The sequence below is a fragment of the Melanostigma gelatinosum genome (assembly GCF_949748355.1).
Source record: "Melanostigma gelatinosum genome assembly, chromosome: 17".
Lineage (NCBI taxonomy): Eukaryota > Metazoa > Chordata > Actinopteri > Perciformes > Zoarcidae > Melanostigma > Melanostigma gelatinosum.
In genome coordinates this window covers 11,296,793-11,314,569 of record NC_136650.1, presented here as the reverse complement: position 1 = coordinate 11,314,569, position 17,777 = coordinate 11,296,793, and the positions used below count along the sequence as shown (strand labels likewise).

General features: G+C 40.1%; 1 protein-coding gene across 1 annotated transcript in view; it reads left to right on the top strand.

Moving 5' to 3' along the window:
* LOC306791142 (ras/Rap GTPase-activating protein SynGAP-like) overlaps positions 1 to 17,520 on the top strand; it is a gene marked incomplete at both ends in the record, with an annotated part of 29,517 nt that extends 11,997 nt beyond the window's left edge. The window contains 13 exons of the mRNA XM_079287768.1: positions 36 to 180; positions 512 to 748; positions 1,885 to 2,086; positions 2,726 to 2,916; positions 4,001 to 4,205; positions 4,859 to 5,437; positions 7,362 to 7,610; positions 7,683 to 7,727; positions 7,794 to 8,003; positions 8,126 to 8,287; positions 9,769 to 9,980; positions 12,309 to 12,381; positions 17,461 to 17,520. Of these exons, the coding sequence (XP_079143894.1) occupies positions 36 to 180; positions 512 to 748; positions 1,885 to 2,086; positions 2,726 to 2,916; positions 4,001 to 4,205; positions 4,859 to 5,437; positions 7,362 to 7,610; positions 7,683 to 7,727; positions 7,794 to 8,003; positions 8,126 to 8,287; positions 9,769 to 9,980; positions 12,309 to 12,381; positions 17,461 to 17,520 (2,570 nt within the window). The remainder of the gene's footprint in view (positions 1 to 35; positions 181 to 511; positions 749 to 1,884; positions 2,087 to 2,725; positions 2,917 to 4,000; positions 4,206 to 4,858; positions 5,438 to 7,361; positions 7,611 to 7,682; positions 7,728 to 7,793; positions 8,004 to 8,125; positions 8,288 to 9,768; positions 9,981 to 12,308; positions 12,382 to 17,460) is intronic.
* Positions 17,521 to 17,777: the final 257 nt, after the last annotated feature.

Below are 17,777 nucleotides of genomic sequence, written 5' to 3'. Positions count from 1 at the left end.
GGAAAGATAACGAGAGTGTGATCTACAACCTACAGGTGACTTCATTCGGGCCTTATACGAGTCTGAGGAGAACTGTGAGGTGGATCCCATGCGTGTCCCGCCGTCAGTCCTCGCTGACCATCAAGCTAACCTTCGAATGTGTTGTGAGCTGTTACTCTGCAAGATCATCAACTCCCTCTGGTTGGCTTCCCCACAGTTATCTCTTCTGTATATATAATGATGTAATCATTCCAGAGATGAAATTGAAAAACATTTATAGTATAGTTACAGCGTTTAAGATCTAGCTTTCTGTTTCAAAACTTTACATTTACAATTTTTGCTAACCAGCCACAAAACTCATGGCCTCCATAGTGAGAACAATATGAAAACTATCTTTATGCATATTTAAGCGGTAATAACTGAAATTGAACATGATTATTTACAATTTGAAGGTTTTTTTCAGTGCTATAATCAGTAATATTATCAATGCCATTCACCCTGACAATGGGGGAATAAAATAATCTTCTTTCAGCATATTTCCCCGAGAGCTGAAGGAAGTGTTTGCGTCGTGGAGAGCCAGATGTGCTGAGCGTGGAAGAGAGGATCTTGCCGACAGCCTCATCAGCTCCTCCCTATTTCTTCGCTTCATGTGCCCAGCCATCATGTCCCCCTCCCTGTTCAACCTAATGCAGGAGTACCCCGCTGAGCGCACGTCCCGCACGCTCACGCTTATTGCCAAGGTGATGCAGAACCTGGCCAGCTTCAGCAAGTGAGTCCCGACATTCATTCGATTCAGTTCACTTGGATTTCTAGACGCTGGCGCTTGTGCGAGATGGGTTACATGACACGGACACAGAGTCCCATTATGGAAATACAGGCTCGCAGTTTTGACTTTTGCGAGGGTACAAACTATTACTCACCCACACTGAGCTCCAAGGCTTTTAGCGGCAACACATTTGTTCCTACCTTCAGTTCTTTGAATATTAAAACAACTCTTCTGCCTTTAAATATGCAGGTGCACTTACTGTACAATTAAGATGTCAAAAGTTTAGTAATAATTGAACAGACTCTACATTTCAGGAGCATTGGATACAAATGATCAGACATCCTCAAATAATATAACTGATGTAGTTGTAGTAGTAGTTTATTTATGTCCTTAACAATTTCCCAAATAGAATGCACATGATAAAGGATGAATAACAAAAAGGTATCAAATTAAATGAAAAATAAAGAAAAAAATAAAATAATTTCCCTTTTTACTTAGCATACAATCAAGTCATTCACAAGGCTTAAGCTTTACAACAACCAAAGAGAAACCACTATAAAGGTGCACTGCGTAGAGCGCAGATCTCTGCCGAGTGTGTCTGCACAGCTACTGTTGTATTGTGTGATTGAATGAATACAACCCATAATTGGCATGTCCCACTTTCAAGACTCCAAGAGCCTGTAAGGAAACGTAAAACACACTTCATTCAAAGTCAAAAACAAGTGGCATTGAATGCAGATAATCATCTTGAAGTCATCGTATTAGACACCACGTACAATCGTGCCAAAAACAAGGGTGCAATCGCCAATCTGCCTGCCTGCGTAGCGGCGGCTGAGTTTCGGTGAGGTACAGCAGTTGCGGTTGAGAGAGAAAGATTATAAACAATGTAATGTTGGTCTATGTTCTCAACTATAACCAAAACCAATGCCTCAAAATGCCGATGTAAACATACTGACTGTTAACTGTCCACATGTCTTTTTTTAAGTCATAATATATATGACACAATATACAAGATGTTATTCAACTGAACTTCTACACGCCCCTTAATTGTAAATGTTAGATCCTTCCGCGGTGCAATTTGGAGTACGTTTCCATCTTGGGCCCTGTCTTCATGTATCCTGTCCTTATTGTCTCTGCAGATTTGGACCCAAGGAGGAATACTTGTATTTCATGAACGAGTTTCTGGAGATGGAGTGGGGCTCCATGCAGCAGTTTCTCTATGAGATTTCCAACATGGAGGGCGGAGGAAACGCTGGAGGGTTTGAGGGCTACATTGACCTCGGAAGAGAACTGTCCATGCTCCACAGCTTACTGTGGGAAGTCATGGGTCAGCTTAGCAAGGTAGGTGGAATAACCCGCCGGAACATTAAATGAAACATTTCAATGTGATTTCTTTCTTTAACTGGAGAAGCTCTGCGGTTCTCTATCTGTCCGACAGGATCAATATTATTTGAACTCCATTAAAACTGTGGTGGAATTAGTACTTTAATATTTAACTACAGTGCTTGCACTGTTAATTTATTGGAATTGTACTGTAGTTGAAACATAATGAAAGGAATACGGTACATATGTTATGCTCAGCCCTAAATTGTCTTAAAAGTATGTGCTTTTTAATATCAGTATTCTGTGTTCCTTGAAAGATAATCTCTATGTTTGCTGGATGACATTTTAATTTTATGAATGAACAAGTGAATCATACTGTATGAAGCAGAGGCTTCCAACACCTGGGGCAAGTACTGTGCCAGTTTTCTACTGAGCTGCATAAAATGCTGAATAATCTAGTCTCTCTCCCGATACTTATTTAGATGCCGTTAATGAGTACCACGCTTTCTTTACCCCAAAATTAAATATTTATAATGACTTTGAAATAAAGTTGGTCATCAGTACATGAGGTAATCAGTTTCACCTACATCATGATGGGTGGGAACACCTGGTAGAAGGCATGTGAGCATTGGATTTTCTTGATTTTCCATGTTGAAGGATGCCATTCTCAAACTCGGACCCCTACCGAGGCTGCTGAATGACATCAGCGTCGCCCTGAGGAACCCGCAGCTCCACATGCCTACAAATCACCAGCCGGACAGACCGAAGGACAGACTCTTCTCGCGCCCATCTTTCAATCGTCTAATGTCCTCTGACTTCCAAAGCCTTATGATGCGTGACTTAAACAGGTATTCTCTCACGGCTTCCTTCCTCATGTGTTGTTGGTTTTATCACTTCTACACATGGAACTAGATTTGCATGTCCTCAAAGAGGACTGACCCAAGATGGGCAATGCTAATGGTTTTACATTTGAACAGAGCATTGATCCCTGCTGTGACTTTATCCAGACAGTGTGAATGGACATAAACAGAATCATTACAGTTTATGGGTATAATTATCAGTAGCACATATAAAGGACAAGAAAACATAATAAATGAGGATTCAGTAGCTAAAAACAAAACACTAGCATATTTCTAAACGCCTGTAATGCTAATGCACCTCTTCAGGCTTTTTAAGTAGTTTATCAATCAGTAGTTGCCAGCACCATCTGTTCCCAGACTCTCTTACCCAAACCTGTTTCCTCTGCGTTTGAATTCATGTCGGCACTCTACTATTGTCGAGACGGTTGCTCTCGTTACAGCATGACTGTTTTTAAGAGTGCCTTCTCCTCGCTGGCTTTCAACACCATCCAACATGCAACAATTACACAACTTTAGTTCTTGCACAACGAGAAAATCTTAAAGACAGGTGCAGAGGACCAAATACTCGACAGAATTCTTTGGTTTCTTCACGTTTCATTATTCATTTATCTATATATTTACCCCTGTTCATCCTTAGCTACCAAACTAACCAATTCGTTTTTTATTTTATTTGAACATTTACAGCTTCAAACAATTAACAATCTACAGCTAATGAGTGCATTTTCTGACCGTGTAATGTTTATGTAAAACAGGGTCAGACCCTTACAAAGTGTAGCCAGATTAATATAATGGATTATGATCATTTTTTAAATGAGAAAAAAACACATTCTAATACAGAATAATGTGTTTATATTTCAGATTTTTCTTGTGAAATACTACTTTATCCTTTCAGGTCTCTGAAGATTATTCTACAAAAGCCACTCTTTGATTAAACTGCCCACAAACGGCCCATGCTGTTTCACATTTAATGGGATAATGCTAAATAGAATCAAGTATAAAATATCTATGAGAGACGCTGTTAATAAACCCATCGGAGCCATTTGCAACATGTGTCTCTGTTGTGTATCTGCAGTTCAATAGACATCTCTCGCCTGCCATCCCCTACGACCGGAGTCTCAGCTGTAGAATCCCTCTCGTCTAACCTGAACATGAGGCGCCATGCGGAACGAGACCTCCGCTCGTCGAGGGAAGTGTTCTACGTGACCCGCCCGCCGCTGGCTCGATCCAGCCCCGCATACTGCACAAGCAGCTCGGACATCACCGAACCTGATCCAAAGGTACAATGTCAAGGGCAGGTATCACACTGTTATTAAAAATGAGGCGAGCGCTTAGGCTTGATTGCTTTCTTTGTTTGTCAGTAATGATGACAGTTTTGGGGTATTTTAATAACTTTTTCTTTTAAGAGTGGATTATACTTGAACTTCAGATGTTAATAACAGGTTTTTAGTGTTGTGTTAATCATTAAAGCCGTTTTCAAATCTCAAGACTTTTGATTTAATAACATAGAATTTGGTTGCAATGTAAGATTTTCCCAAAAATCTAACATTTAAAGGCCAAACATTACGTTAATCATTCCGGTTTTTACAAATGTAAGACAAATTAATTCGTTTTTAAGTAAAAGATTTGGAAAGGCAGGTTATTGGCAAAGCCTTTTTCAACTGCACAACAAAAAAAGAAAAGAAAAACAAGCCAAGACTTTTTTATTTCAAAAACATAAAAATAAAACAGGAGAGTAAAACGTTTGTGTGGCACAAACACAGTTAGCAGTCGAAAAGCATCAATGTAACCATATATGACCGCGAAATGTGTTTCAAATCAAAGTTAAAACAGAAAATATACACATTTTAAAATAAGAGTACAGTAGTTTCCTTGCTGTGAGAATCCAGTCCAAAGTCCAGCTACAAAAAAACATTTGTGTTGTTTTTCTCAGGTCCATAGTGTGAATAAAAGTGTGTCCATGATGGACCTTCAGGATTCCCGCATGAACAGCATTTCCAACCTCAACTCTGTGGGAGACATGCTCACCTCCTCTCAAGCCTCGATTGCCGGCCTGGGCCACAGCTTCGGGAACCTCTGTGGTCCTCCTCGTATGGGAGGGCATATGCCAGCGGGCTCTGCAGGGTCTGGTTTGAGGCTGAGCCAGATGGGCCACATCGGGGGGCCCACCGAATCCATCTCTCAACAGCAGCAGCAGGCGGCAGCGGCCATGCACTTCCCCCTGTCTTTCCAGAACCCGCTATTCCATCTGGCCGCCCAGAACTCCCCGGCTCAGTCTCAGCCTCACCCCCCTCCTCTCCTCCTCGCCCCAGAGCCAGAGAATGGCCACCACGACTATGCACCGGCCTTTGGCAACAGTGCTTTCTCCCGCAGTGAGGACTTGTCCGCCCTGCGGTCACAAAGCAGTCTGGTGCAGCCCAGCATTGTCCACTCGCACAGTTACAGCGATGATTTCACCCGGCAGAATCAGGGCAATGACTTCGCCTGGCACCAACTGTCACTGCAGGTGCAGGTAGGAATCGCTCCCTTATCTTCACACACATTTTACACTCAGACAGTTTGTAATGATATGCACATGTTGTATTGTTTAAACACGGTTCACTTCTTATTTTTCACAAATCTGCAAATCTTAAGCAATAAATATAGAAAATAATAATAAATATAACTTTACCATTTTGTCTGTACAGATGACTCCCATAGCGTGCAGAAATCTTAACTGTTTGGTGTCTACAATTATATGTATGGATGTGACCTGTAACCACCTATAATGAAGGCTGTTATTAATTATGCAAACACATCTTGCATAACTCCTCATTTTATAGGCAAAGAGGTGACTGAAACAGTCATCGTACATTGTGAAGTTAAATTTGTCGCTCGCCTGTAGCTGAACATCCAGAATGGTGTTGTGTTTTCAAGGCATGTTTTCGCTCTTTTTCTTAACTCCCAATGCTCACTGATAGTCATTTCCATTGTTCACTTGTATCCGTTTCAGTGTGACCTCTCGATCGTGATGTTTAAAATAAGTCTGCTCATATTTAAAATCTTCAAACTTGACCACCTGTTACATGTGTTCGTTGCTTGACACTGGATGGTGCTATGGTGCTTTCCTGCCTGTCAGACCTGTCACAGTCTACACTCATTTGCCACTTAATTGGAGTTATTATACTGACGGGTTCTGTTATATTGTCCCACATTTATTTCAATAAGGGTAGGCTAACTAATGGAAACACCTCTGTATATTAAAGCCGCTCGAAACTCCTGGCTTGCTACTATCATTTTGAGTGGACAAATAAGGTTCATAAAATGGCGTGCCTGATTTTATTAAACTTTATATCCCTCATATAAGACTAGAATAAAGTTTCAAGGCGTTAAAACCACAAGGCACTTCCATCGAATCAATTGCTAAAACTTGATGGTTTTAAAGCTTGAACCTCTAGTCTCGTAAATCAGTGGATCTTCTGGTTTATGTCCATTTTAGCAATCTTTCAATACACATGCAGTATTATCGTTATCACTACTGGATCTACAAATGTGATGACAGTCACAGCCAGGAATTCATTTTCTCAGTTTTTTTATTTCAAGCCAAATTGCCCAACATACTTAGTCTTGTCAATTATTCTTCGTGTGATTTTAACACCTTTTTATTGAGCAACGAAACTGTCTGAGTGATTCAGATTCAGCCCTGCAGTTCATTGGATCCTGCTGGAACTTTTGTTTTCACCGTGTTCAGACTTTATCGACAGGTTGCAGAACAAAGCTCGAATCCAAACAGTAGGAATGTCTCTCTCGTGAGCAGCAGAATATGCTAATCTAACAGTCATGTAAGGTCTTTTGAGGGTCACTTCATATGCTACAGACAACACACTGAAGCAGGATCATTCACTGGGCTGCTCTGCTGAACTCAGGGCAGATCATAACTGTTGATACTTCTCATAATAGTCTGCATTATACATATTTTAACCCTCTGTGTACTGTAGATCAGACTTAGATCTTATAGCTTGAGAGTCCATACTGGAGTTTGAACATTTCCAGCAAAGCTGATTAACTTTTGAGAAAAATAATTTTATACATATAATAATTATATGAATAATTTGTTTAAAAACACATGGAAGCCCAAATTCTAACCAAAAAATGAAATGTCACATGTTCAGTAGGATTCCTCTGTTTTTTGGAACAGCTTTTAATTAATATAAACTGACCTTTCTGGCTGTGATTTGATGATGTGTGCAAATGATAATGTTTAGTGATATTGTCATGTAGTCCTGCGCTATTTCTGTCCTGCTGTGTGGGCCTTAATGGAACAAACATCACAGGTCTCCTGTTTATCAATACAGATGGTGTGTGGGAACAATGCGTTACCTGTCCATCCATCCAGCCACCCACCTTCCTAGACATTTCTGACATTTTTTTTCCGTCACCCTATTGTCTCTTCACAGGAGTCTCTTCAGCAACAACACCTGATGGGAGTTGTATCTCAGTCAGGCACTGGGACGGGCACCCCCGCCTCCTTAGCCACACCACCTACTACAGTTCACCCTATACGCCACTCGTCCATGGCTCCGCCACAACACCTCAAGTCGCAGCGGTCTATTAACACTCCAGCCACCGCCACACCTCCAAAAGTTCGCCCACAGAGCCGGAACCTCCTCCTTGACTCTTCTGACACAAACTTCAGCGGCAGTCATCCGAAATCACGCCATTCTCAGCAGCCACAGCAACATCAGCATCAGCAACAACAGCAACAGCAGCAACAGCAACAGCAGCAACAGCAACAGCAACAGCAGCAACAGCAACAACTACAGCAACAACTACAGCAACAACTACAGCAACAACTACAGCAACAACAACTACAGCAACAACATCCGCAGCATCAACCGCATCAACAAGAAGCGCAGCTGTCGGTGACAGACAGTCCAGCTCCCGGACTCCCATACCAGACGAGCTCCGCCAAAGAGAACCAGGGCCCTCAAGCAGCTGCAGAGGAGTCAACAGACACGCCCACGAAAAGCACCAAGAAGTCTCAACAGACACAACTGCAGCCGCCACAGCAGCATCTGCTCAAACCAGGCAATAAACAGGTCAATCTAACGACCGTCTCAACCACAGTGTCTCACTTTACATTATTCTATGATTATATTGACATGTGTTCAAGGCATTTCTAAGATGAAGGTTTAAAGCATGACGTGTGTTGTTGTTTCAGGGTTCTCAGTCGACCTTGACCACCCCGGCCCTCAATGAACGGACAGTCGCTTGGGTGTCCAACATGCCACATCTCTCTGCTGACATCGAGAGCCTGCGGCCAGACCGTGAGGGTCAGCTGAAAGAGTACTCCAAGAGCATGGATGAGTCACGACTGGAGAGGGTCAGCACTATTTATTTTACTCCCTTTTTTTAATGACTCACTCGCTTCCTATGAATACTAAATATTAGTTTTGAAAATATAAATGACAGTATATAACAAAAAACTCCTTCACTTGTATTCAGAGATATTTAATGACAACGTTTCAGTCCATGGAAACCTTCATCAGGTTACTTTACAAAACATTGGGAGAGAATGTCTTAATAGGCCCACGTAGACCAATCAGGTCACACTACATGATAACATCTCTGAATCAGTCAAGAATCATAAACATGCCACCAAAGACCGAGAGGATCAGCATGAAAACATATACATAATTTAATGTAGAACGAGTGGCTTGAACATTTTTTTAAATGCACAGAGACATAATGCCATACCGAGATAAATGTTTATATTATGTAGTTCAGGATTGGTTGGAGCTTGACAAATATGTCTTCTAGAGTCTGTGTGTATATATAATTAGGAAAGAAGCTCATAAAGACGAAATCCTTCATAAAAAGATTACATAATTATTAGGGGTATAACGGTTCACAAAACTCACGGTTGGGTTCGGTACGATACAGTGGAGCCACGGTTCGCTACGTTTCGGTACAGTAGAAAACTATAAATGCAGAGAAATGTACTTGATTTTAAAATATATTTATTCATTACAGCTAACATCATAAAGTTATTCTTTGACTCATCTTCTGGGGTGTCTTCTTAGCAACACATAAGCATAAAAAACAAAAACTGCTCCTTAATGTTATGTAGTATTGTTACTTACATCTTGCTTACATCTTGTATTGTTACTTACATCTTGCAAAGGAGATTTTTAATCTCAATGGGACTACCTGGTTAAATAAAGGTTTTTAAAATAATCTTTTTTAAATTTTTATTTTTTTTTAAATTCAAACGTATTCGGTTCGTCATGCGTACCGAACCGTGAGCCTCGTACCGAACGGTTCAATACGAATATGCGTACCGTTACACCCCTAATAATAATATACAAGTGTAATTCATTTGGGATGAGTACAAAACAAACAGTACATCAGAAAAATCACAGACAAGATCTCATAACATTACATTGAGAAGTAGCTCATCATTCAAACCCTTGAGAGAAAAACATTAGCTTTTTCTAATAGCAATTTCTACATGTACATCCCCTGCACCGGGGTTGACACTGTTTCAACCTTTTCTGCCATATTGCAAGTATAAATCAGAGCTGTAACTAAATCACACATGAGTTGCATAATGGTGGCTGTTGTGCATGTTTTGTGATGAACAACTCCCACACTCTTGCCTTTATTAGACATGCAAATGTAAATTTACATATTTAAGCCAACCACAGTTCCGCTGCAGGTTTGTCTGGTCTTTCCCACTTGCAGCTTAACATAAAGAGAGGCGCGCCACAGAGCCGTGTCTATATTGATAACATCCCTCGTCATTCAGGAGGACTCCTGAATACGAGTGACGACACAGGTGAAGTGACTTTATTTTTATTCTAGGTCAAAGAGTACGAAGACGAGATATATGCCTTGAAGGAGCGGCTGAAGATGTCCCATCGCAAGCTTGAAGAATATGAGCACAGACTCGTGTCGCAGGAACAGCAGACGAGCAAGATCCTAATGCAGTATCAGAACCGCCTGGACGACAGTGAGCGCCGTCTACAGCAGCAACAAGTGGAGAAGGACTCTCAAATCAAAGGCATCATCAACAGGTGATTAGTGTTCAGCTTGAACTAGAGCTGGCAGAAATAAGGCGGCGCCAATTACTGCCTGGCTTTCTCTAGTGACACACATTTCTACCAAGGTCATAAATCCAGTAAACGATATATATTTCAGGAAAGTTAAAAGATTGAAGTGTAGCAAGTTGTGGATGTTTGAGGGCTACAACAATAATGTGGCGACTGGCTTTATTGGTCTGCTGTATAAGTACTCAGACAAACACTGTGCTTAGTGAGGGAAGATGTATCAAATCTTTTTAAGAATTTCTTCTTAACTTTAAGAGCTTCACAAAATATGATTAATGGCAGAATGAGTAGGATTTGTTTGTTGCAGTTTATAAACACAACATTCAAAGTTGGCCCATCTTCCCCTGACCGCTGTTGCCTAGGACACAGCCGGGTGTATCACATTTAGCAGCAATTCGAGAGCAGTGTACCTGACTTTGAGCTTTGCCTGCTTGGTGTTTTGGACTTGCTATATGTGCGTTTTCTTTGGTGCTGCGTCCATCATTTTGGCAGCTTCCAATCGGACACCTGGTCGCTATGTCCTTATGGAGTCCAGCTGTCATTCCCTGCGCTGTGTGGCTGGAGGCTACGCACACACACAGTTACCAAAAGGCTGACGCCAAGAAATGTCCGGAACACAGCAGAACTAAAAGAACGGAGAGAATGCATGCAGAGGGGCACGGTCTCTGCAGACTAGTGGGTCATAAGTGATTGAGAGTGTTTACCTTTGTAGGAGTCTATATATTGTCTTTTAAGAAAATCCTACTCATTTTGCCTTTAAAGTAAAAATTGCCAGTCAAATAGAACTTTCATGATGTCATACGTATCCATATTTAAAGAAATAGTTCAACATTTTGGGCAATACGCTTGTTTTCTTACTTGCTGCATGTTGGGTGAGACGATACCGCTCTGATATCTTCCTCTGACTTTAGCTCCAGACATAAAGGTACGTCATGGAGTTTGTGTTCGTCAACAAATGAAGTATATATTCACATAACACCTTGCATCGTGTTATCTAAGTCCATGCATTTAGGGGCATTTATGTGCATTTATAGACAGCCGTTTTTATGCGCATCTTTGGAAACGCAGAACATTTTGAAAAAAATGTAAACACCGCAAAAAAACCAACGTCTTACACTTTGCTGAGGAATATTTGGCCTGTCGTTGCAAAGTGCAACATAGTGCAATGGAAACAGACTTGGCACATAAATCATGATGCACATGACTTTAGGAGTCCACTGAAGATTCCGCTCCACTGAAGAGATGAAAAATGGCGCCAGACCAAAACATGTGTGGCGCTATGACGAGAAAGTAACGTTCCTCAAATGAATACATGAAACAAACATAAATACCATATTTTCTACATTGTTTTCTATTGTTTGAGGTTTGACTGGCGCCCGCATTGCAGTAGAGAATGGAAACACACTTTGATTTGCATTTTCTGAAACTTTTCACCACATTGCTAACTAACCCTGTAGAGCTCTGAATTGAGACACACAAAGGACTCATTTTTCCCTAGCACTGGTAGTACTGGTCAAAAGCTCCACAGGGTACCTTTAACGCACAGGCAAAAGTGGTATCGATCGTCTCATCCTGCTCTCAGAGAGAAAGCAAATCTGTGTATTTCCCAAAATGTAGAACCATTCCTTTAAATGTAGCTCATTTAAATATCACAACTGACACCGAAAATCATACCCATTAGGCTCATACTTTACTATGAAACACTTCACGAGGTTGGTTTTCATTTTATTTCAACAACTTGATTACAAGGACAGAAGAAAGAAACAGGCAAATTCTGACTGTAGCTACATGCACTTGTAGGAAATGTTTGATGGAACAAAGTCGGATTCCTATCCAATGAAATGCTTAGTGCACAACATCCAGTTTATTTCTGAAAGTTTTGTATAATTTGAGTATACAGCGCTCGCATCTCATCTCATTTGGTAGAAAAACCTCCTTGAGTTGAATTAAACAGTTTCCTCTGACTACAGATACAGCAGATGGGTGCACTCTGAACTATTTCATTTAATTTTTTACCTTTTTATTTAAGTCAATTGAGAACCAGTTCTATCCTGCACGCACTCATTTCACAAGATGTGTATCTGAACAGCTGAATTTGAACTGCCAAAATCATTCTGACCACAGTTCCGATTCAGCTTCAGGAAGCTCCGAGGATTGGCTGAATGCACCCAGAAAAATGTCAAGACCTTAATATCATCATATGGCCACATAGTCCTTCAGTAAATTTGAAGAACACCGGATTCATAACTCTATTTTTATCAACCGGTATGTTTGTTTCTATTTCCCTGTTGTCAGACTCATGGCTGTGGAAGATGAGCTGAGAGTGGGTGCCATTCCTGATATTAAGCCTCGAATCCTCACAGACCAGGTTTGTGCCTGTGTCTACATCTTTTATCGTTCCGATTTGCTAAACCAGTCATGTCCTCAAACAGCTTGCATCATTTTTACATCACATTCAGCGCATTTGCCAAAGCCAGTGCAGGGGAAAAGTTTGCAGCTGTCATACACTTCACCTATTCCCATCTTTCAAAAGTATGTTTGTCACATCTGGGAAAAAAAAACATTTCACCATTTATTCTGCACGCGGAGGGGGAAAATACAGTGCTCATCCTCAAAGTGCTTGATGGAGCTTAAATGTATGTGCAGAGGTTACTCAAGGTCTGAAGGAATACCAAGTCTTCAGCACTGAACCTGATCATTTACCACAGAACGCATCCATCGTCAGAAAACCTTGACTGTGACTCACCAGCGCGTCATAGTAATTCTGCAGGGCTCAGTGTCGTGAATGCACCATGTGGGCTGGAATGTGACGCAGGTGAAGAAGCTGTATGTGTGTGTGTGTCGCTTTTACGCCGAAATAAACATTTGCTGTCGTCAGAAGAAAGAAAAAAAAAAGGAATGTACTCCACTGGGCCTGCTGTGAGATTGTAATTGTTTTTACAACAGACTTCTTGAACAAATAGGAATGCGTGATGAGAATAGAGCCCAGCTCTGCAGCCCAATTTAGAGTGTAGTAAAGCAGGATTAGTCTGCAAGCCGTCCTCTTTGGCTGAAACTCCAGTCACAGCTGTAAAAGCAACACTCATGGTCTTGAGTGTTTCAGTTAATGGCTTCACAGTGAAAGTAAGTGTTGAGAAATGCTTGTCCTTAGGATTAAGAGTTTTGTTTATTACTCTTAAGTGAGTGTGAACAGTTCTTTCCCATGGACAGAAAACCAGATTAAGATTTAAAGGAACAATTCAGCATTTTAGGAAATACGTATAATTTGCTCTCTTGCCAAGACTTGAATGAGAAGATCAATACAAGTCTCGTGTCTGTATGTTAAATATGGAGTTGGAACCTTGCGGCCGGTTAGCTTAGCACAAAGACTGGACACAGGAGCAGTAATTTCCTGAGGTTTCCACTGATTGACTAAGCCCAGACCATCTGGGGCTGAGGTCCACATTTTCTTTCGGTGGTCTCTGCTGTTCTGCCTGGACACTACTACCTAAATTCAATTCAATTCAATTATATGACTACTGCAGCCATTACATTTAATTTAATAGTGATGTTAAGACAACTGCTCTGGGCGAAATGGAGAGCTGCAGGTCAGCTGAGAATTCTCAAACTGATGGCACCAGTGTTTAATTGGTACTTTACTTTATTATTCATATTTTTATCATCATTATTGCTATGCAGTTGATTCGATGTGTGTGGGGCACATTCTAAAGAGTGCAGTAACAACAATACACCCAGAGAGAAAGTACCAAACTCCCTTAAAATAATGCGGAGTTTTGTTGAGTTTATGGGAAACTTTATAAAACGCTGTTTACAACAAACTCTTAATTATTTGTCCCCTCCTGTAAATTCGGCTAATGTAATGCATTGAGTTCTTCTTGTCTTAATGGAAACAAAAAAAGTCAAAAGTCAGTTAGTCCTGGTGTGTCTAGTAGTTAGCTGTAACTTATATAACTCATGCTTATATGTTCACGTAACTTGGAACTCTACAGACATTTACACACTTCCTTGTCCTGGCTCAGCATGAGTTTATGCCACTGCTTCCCTTCTTTTAACCAGTAAAACAATCTTCATATCAACGACTGACTGTGTAAGATGCACTAGCTTGTGATTGACAGACCTGTCACCCAATACGTATTTCCGCATATTTTCCTGTAAACCATCACTAAATTGTCTCGTCTTGCCTCCATTCTGTTTATTGAAGATACAAAATTACAACACTGCTGTCTTCTTTGGTGACAATTAAGCACTCAAAGTGGAGAATTATTCAGGGTTAAAGAACAACAAATCTTCAGAGCAGAATGGCCAGGTGGTGCCACTGGCCATTTTTCTACCCGTTTCCAGTCATTCTGCGAAGCTGTTACAGACATGAGTAGCATTTTGGAGGGTGATCTTCTCATCGAGCTCTCGTAAAGAAAGAAAATAAACTAATTTTTTCAAAATGTCAAACTATTCCTTTAAACTTAATTAAGCTGTAAACAGAGTAAGTAGTTATTTCATCTGTTTTCTCTCCCTTCCGTCTATCAACCAGGGGTATGGCCATCCAGGATCCTGACTGCGAATACCAAAGTGACCAGAGCTCCTGAAGGTCACTCAAGTGTAAGAAGATTCAGATCCTACAAAAAAAACCCTGAAGAGAAGCTCTGCAGTGGATCCAGCAGGACCACTGGAGGCTTCATCTCCCAGCGTTCTTAAAAAAAACAACAACTTCGCACATATTCAAACTTTGCCTGTACCAGAACTTGACAATCAGTTTAGCGTGAGGACCAACGTGTGCAGTGAATTGTCTGCACATAATGACTGAAATATATAAGCCAGTGCCACAACAATGCCAATACTGTACCCAATGAGTTTCTTTATTTAACAGGACAAATGAGAAGAGATGCGTAAAGCACTGGGGATGAAGATGGATTCATGATTCTACCCGCTACAAGCGGCACACTTGCTTCTCACTTCAGTGGCTGCAGACAAAATTTAGAAAAAGCACAATATCCCCTCATGGTGACCTGTGACAAGCAACACGCATGTTGTTAAATCAATTGATCAGTCTATGGTCCTCAGAAGAAGGGCCCAAGCAAAGACCTATATTACTATTTGATTCTGAATAAATCATTTAGTAACATATTCTCACTGCAAAACTCTTTTCACTGACAAAAGGTGGTTATCGTTTTTTGCATCCTTTCTAGTACAGCCATCAATCTGAATAGATGCCAAATGTATCTTACAATCAACTAACTGCTTTAAATACAATCTAAACCTTCTCGTCGGTAACATTTTCCTTCGGCACACAGTGTAAAGCCAGAACTAGTCTATCTTTCAGTGTATAGAGGAAGTATTTCTTAAAGCTACTAAACCTTTTTAAAAAAAATGGAAATACTTTCCATAAATAATCTGAAATAATGTGTTATTTTGTAATAATAGTATTAATCATAACGACTATATATGACATTTCAAAACAGTGATACAAAGTGCTTCATAAATGACCTGACATGAAAGAAAAATTTACTGAAAATGTAAGAAAACATTGATTTTAAGGGGCACTCGACCGATTTTGAAAACCGTTTTATAATGTCTTCTGTGGCTCTGGAGGAGCCTGTCAAGTCTGAGACAATAACATCTCAGCTTGGGCTTGGAGGCTCCAAATGTATAACACAATGTCTGCATCACAAACTGGGCCAGTGGAGTTTGACAGGCGTGTGCATTAACCAGGCAATAAAAAGATGCTGTTGGTTGCATTATGGGAAATGCAGGGTATTTTAAGTTAATGGAAGTGCACTACTACTTCACTGGAGTTGCCCCTCCCCCTTTTTAGGAAAAACAAACGATACTATATCTATTGAACATCGTCTTCAGAGAAAAGTTATGTTATCAGAAAAATCTGAAAGATGATACAGTTTCTCAAGCAGCAACAGCAAGGCTCCAGCTGATCAGAGAAAACAATCGTGGCTTTCATGTCTGCCATTTTCACTAATTATCTTTTTTGCCTTTTCACGTTTTGTTGCACAGCACTTTGTAACATTGGCTTGAAAAGTGCTGTTTGACTCATTTTTTTTAATAACTATGATTATATACATTATGTGCAACTGAAAACAAATCATGTTATAGCAAGTAGTGAATTACTCATCTGTTGTGTTAAATGTTTCTGAAGCATAGATGTGCAACAGTTCTGCATGTGCTTTTTAAATGCGAGGAAGAGTAAGTTGATTTGTTGTCAGATATTATTCTAATGTACAAAAAAAGAAAACCTTTGACATGGCTTTCTTATTGGAACGCATCTTTTTATATCCAACCTGCTGACTCTTCCATTTGTTTTTCCCAAAAGAGAGTGGCGTTCAGCCTTTTGCATATACAACATCAAAGTACTGAGAGAAATGACCAGAAAACAAAAACGGGAGCGACGGCGAAGACAAAAAGAAAAGAGTTTCCAAGCAGGGATATGTAGTATATGTGCATACAATTTGACTACCTTACAGTCTGTGCCACAGGGCCCAAAATAACAATGCCAATACAAAAAAAAAACCTTGTAAACTTTGTATATTAAATGTCCTATTTTGTAGTCTGGTGATGAATTAATAAGCAGTGTGTTGGTCAACAGGTGTATGGCAGTCAGAATCATTTATATTACAAAAATTCATGGTTGATATAATTTAGCTTAACCTCTTGCCTTTAAAAATATACAAAGGTTTATGTTTATGTTACCAGAAATGTATAAAATAGCTTATTGTATATCTATTCTTATATGTAAAATGTATTCAAATCAAGGGTAGGCCTTCAGGCATGTTTAACTTGTGGTAAAAATGGATAATTATATTATGAACTCTTAATGCTGCAATCCAGAGCTATAGTGCTATGGTGAGTCTGCATTCATGGGATGAGAGCTGAAGAAATTCCCAGCATAGCACATTTCTGTCCTGTGGAAAAATACGAGACGTTCTTAAAGTACCTCGCCTATGTTTGTGTCACCAAAATAGCAGTGGTGCTTTCAACAATACTGGATTGCAGTTTTAAGTTACCTTTTGAAATGTGTTTTATTTATTTGGCTGCATAGCAATACAGCATTTTGAAATGTTATACTGCACATCTGTTTTCATTTTATGAGAAGCTGCAACCCATAAACTGGCAGATGTTTATAAGACAAAAATTGCTGATATGCCCATTTATTCTTGAAACTTTCATTGTGTTAGCTGCAGTGGTACAGTTTGCTACCTCTGAAATCTTTATACCACAACTTGAGGATATTTTTTTTCATGTGGCTAGAAAGCCTCCCTTTGTTTCAGAGACAATGCTAACAAAAGTGTTATCATTTTAATGTTTTTTTCTGGTTGCTGGTTCATTACTATTTTAGAATTTCCTATGTATAACTTTTTGCCATTTCTAAAGTTTGTCCTGTTTACTATTGCAATTAAGTTCCATTACCATCGTATTCATGCACATCTCCTTTTAATTACAGGATGAGATTGATTGTGTTCCAGGTATTCGTCAGACTCTCAGGAACACAGAGGTTTTGTGAGCAAGAACTTTTGATATCTTCAATGCCAAATGCACAAACATTTTGAAACACAATCTTTGCCAATTGGCCAGTAAAGCCAAATACAATTAAAGAAGACCACCGTATGCGGCGTCTGTGCTAATGCAACTACACCGCTTATATTTTGGTTGGTTCTTGGCCCACTTCTCATCCATATAAATGGTTTCATTTACGCTTTCTCTTGTATTATTTGTTACATTAAAAGGGAAAGATGCGTTTAGATTCTCGGCCCAAATGAA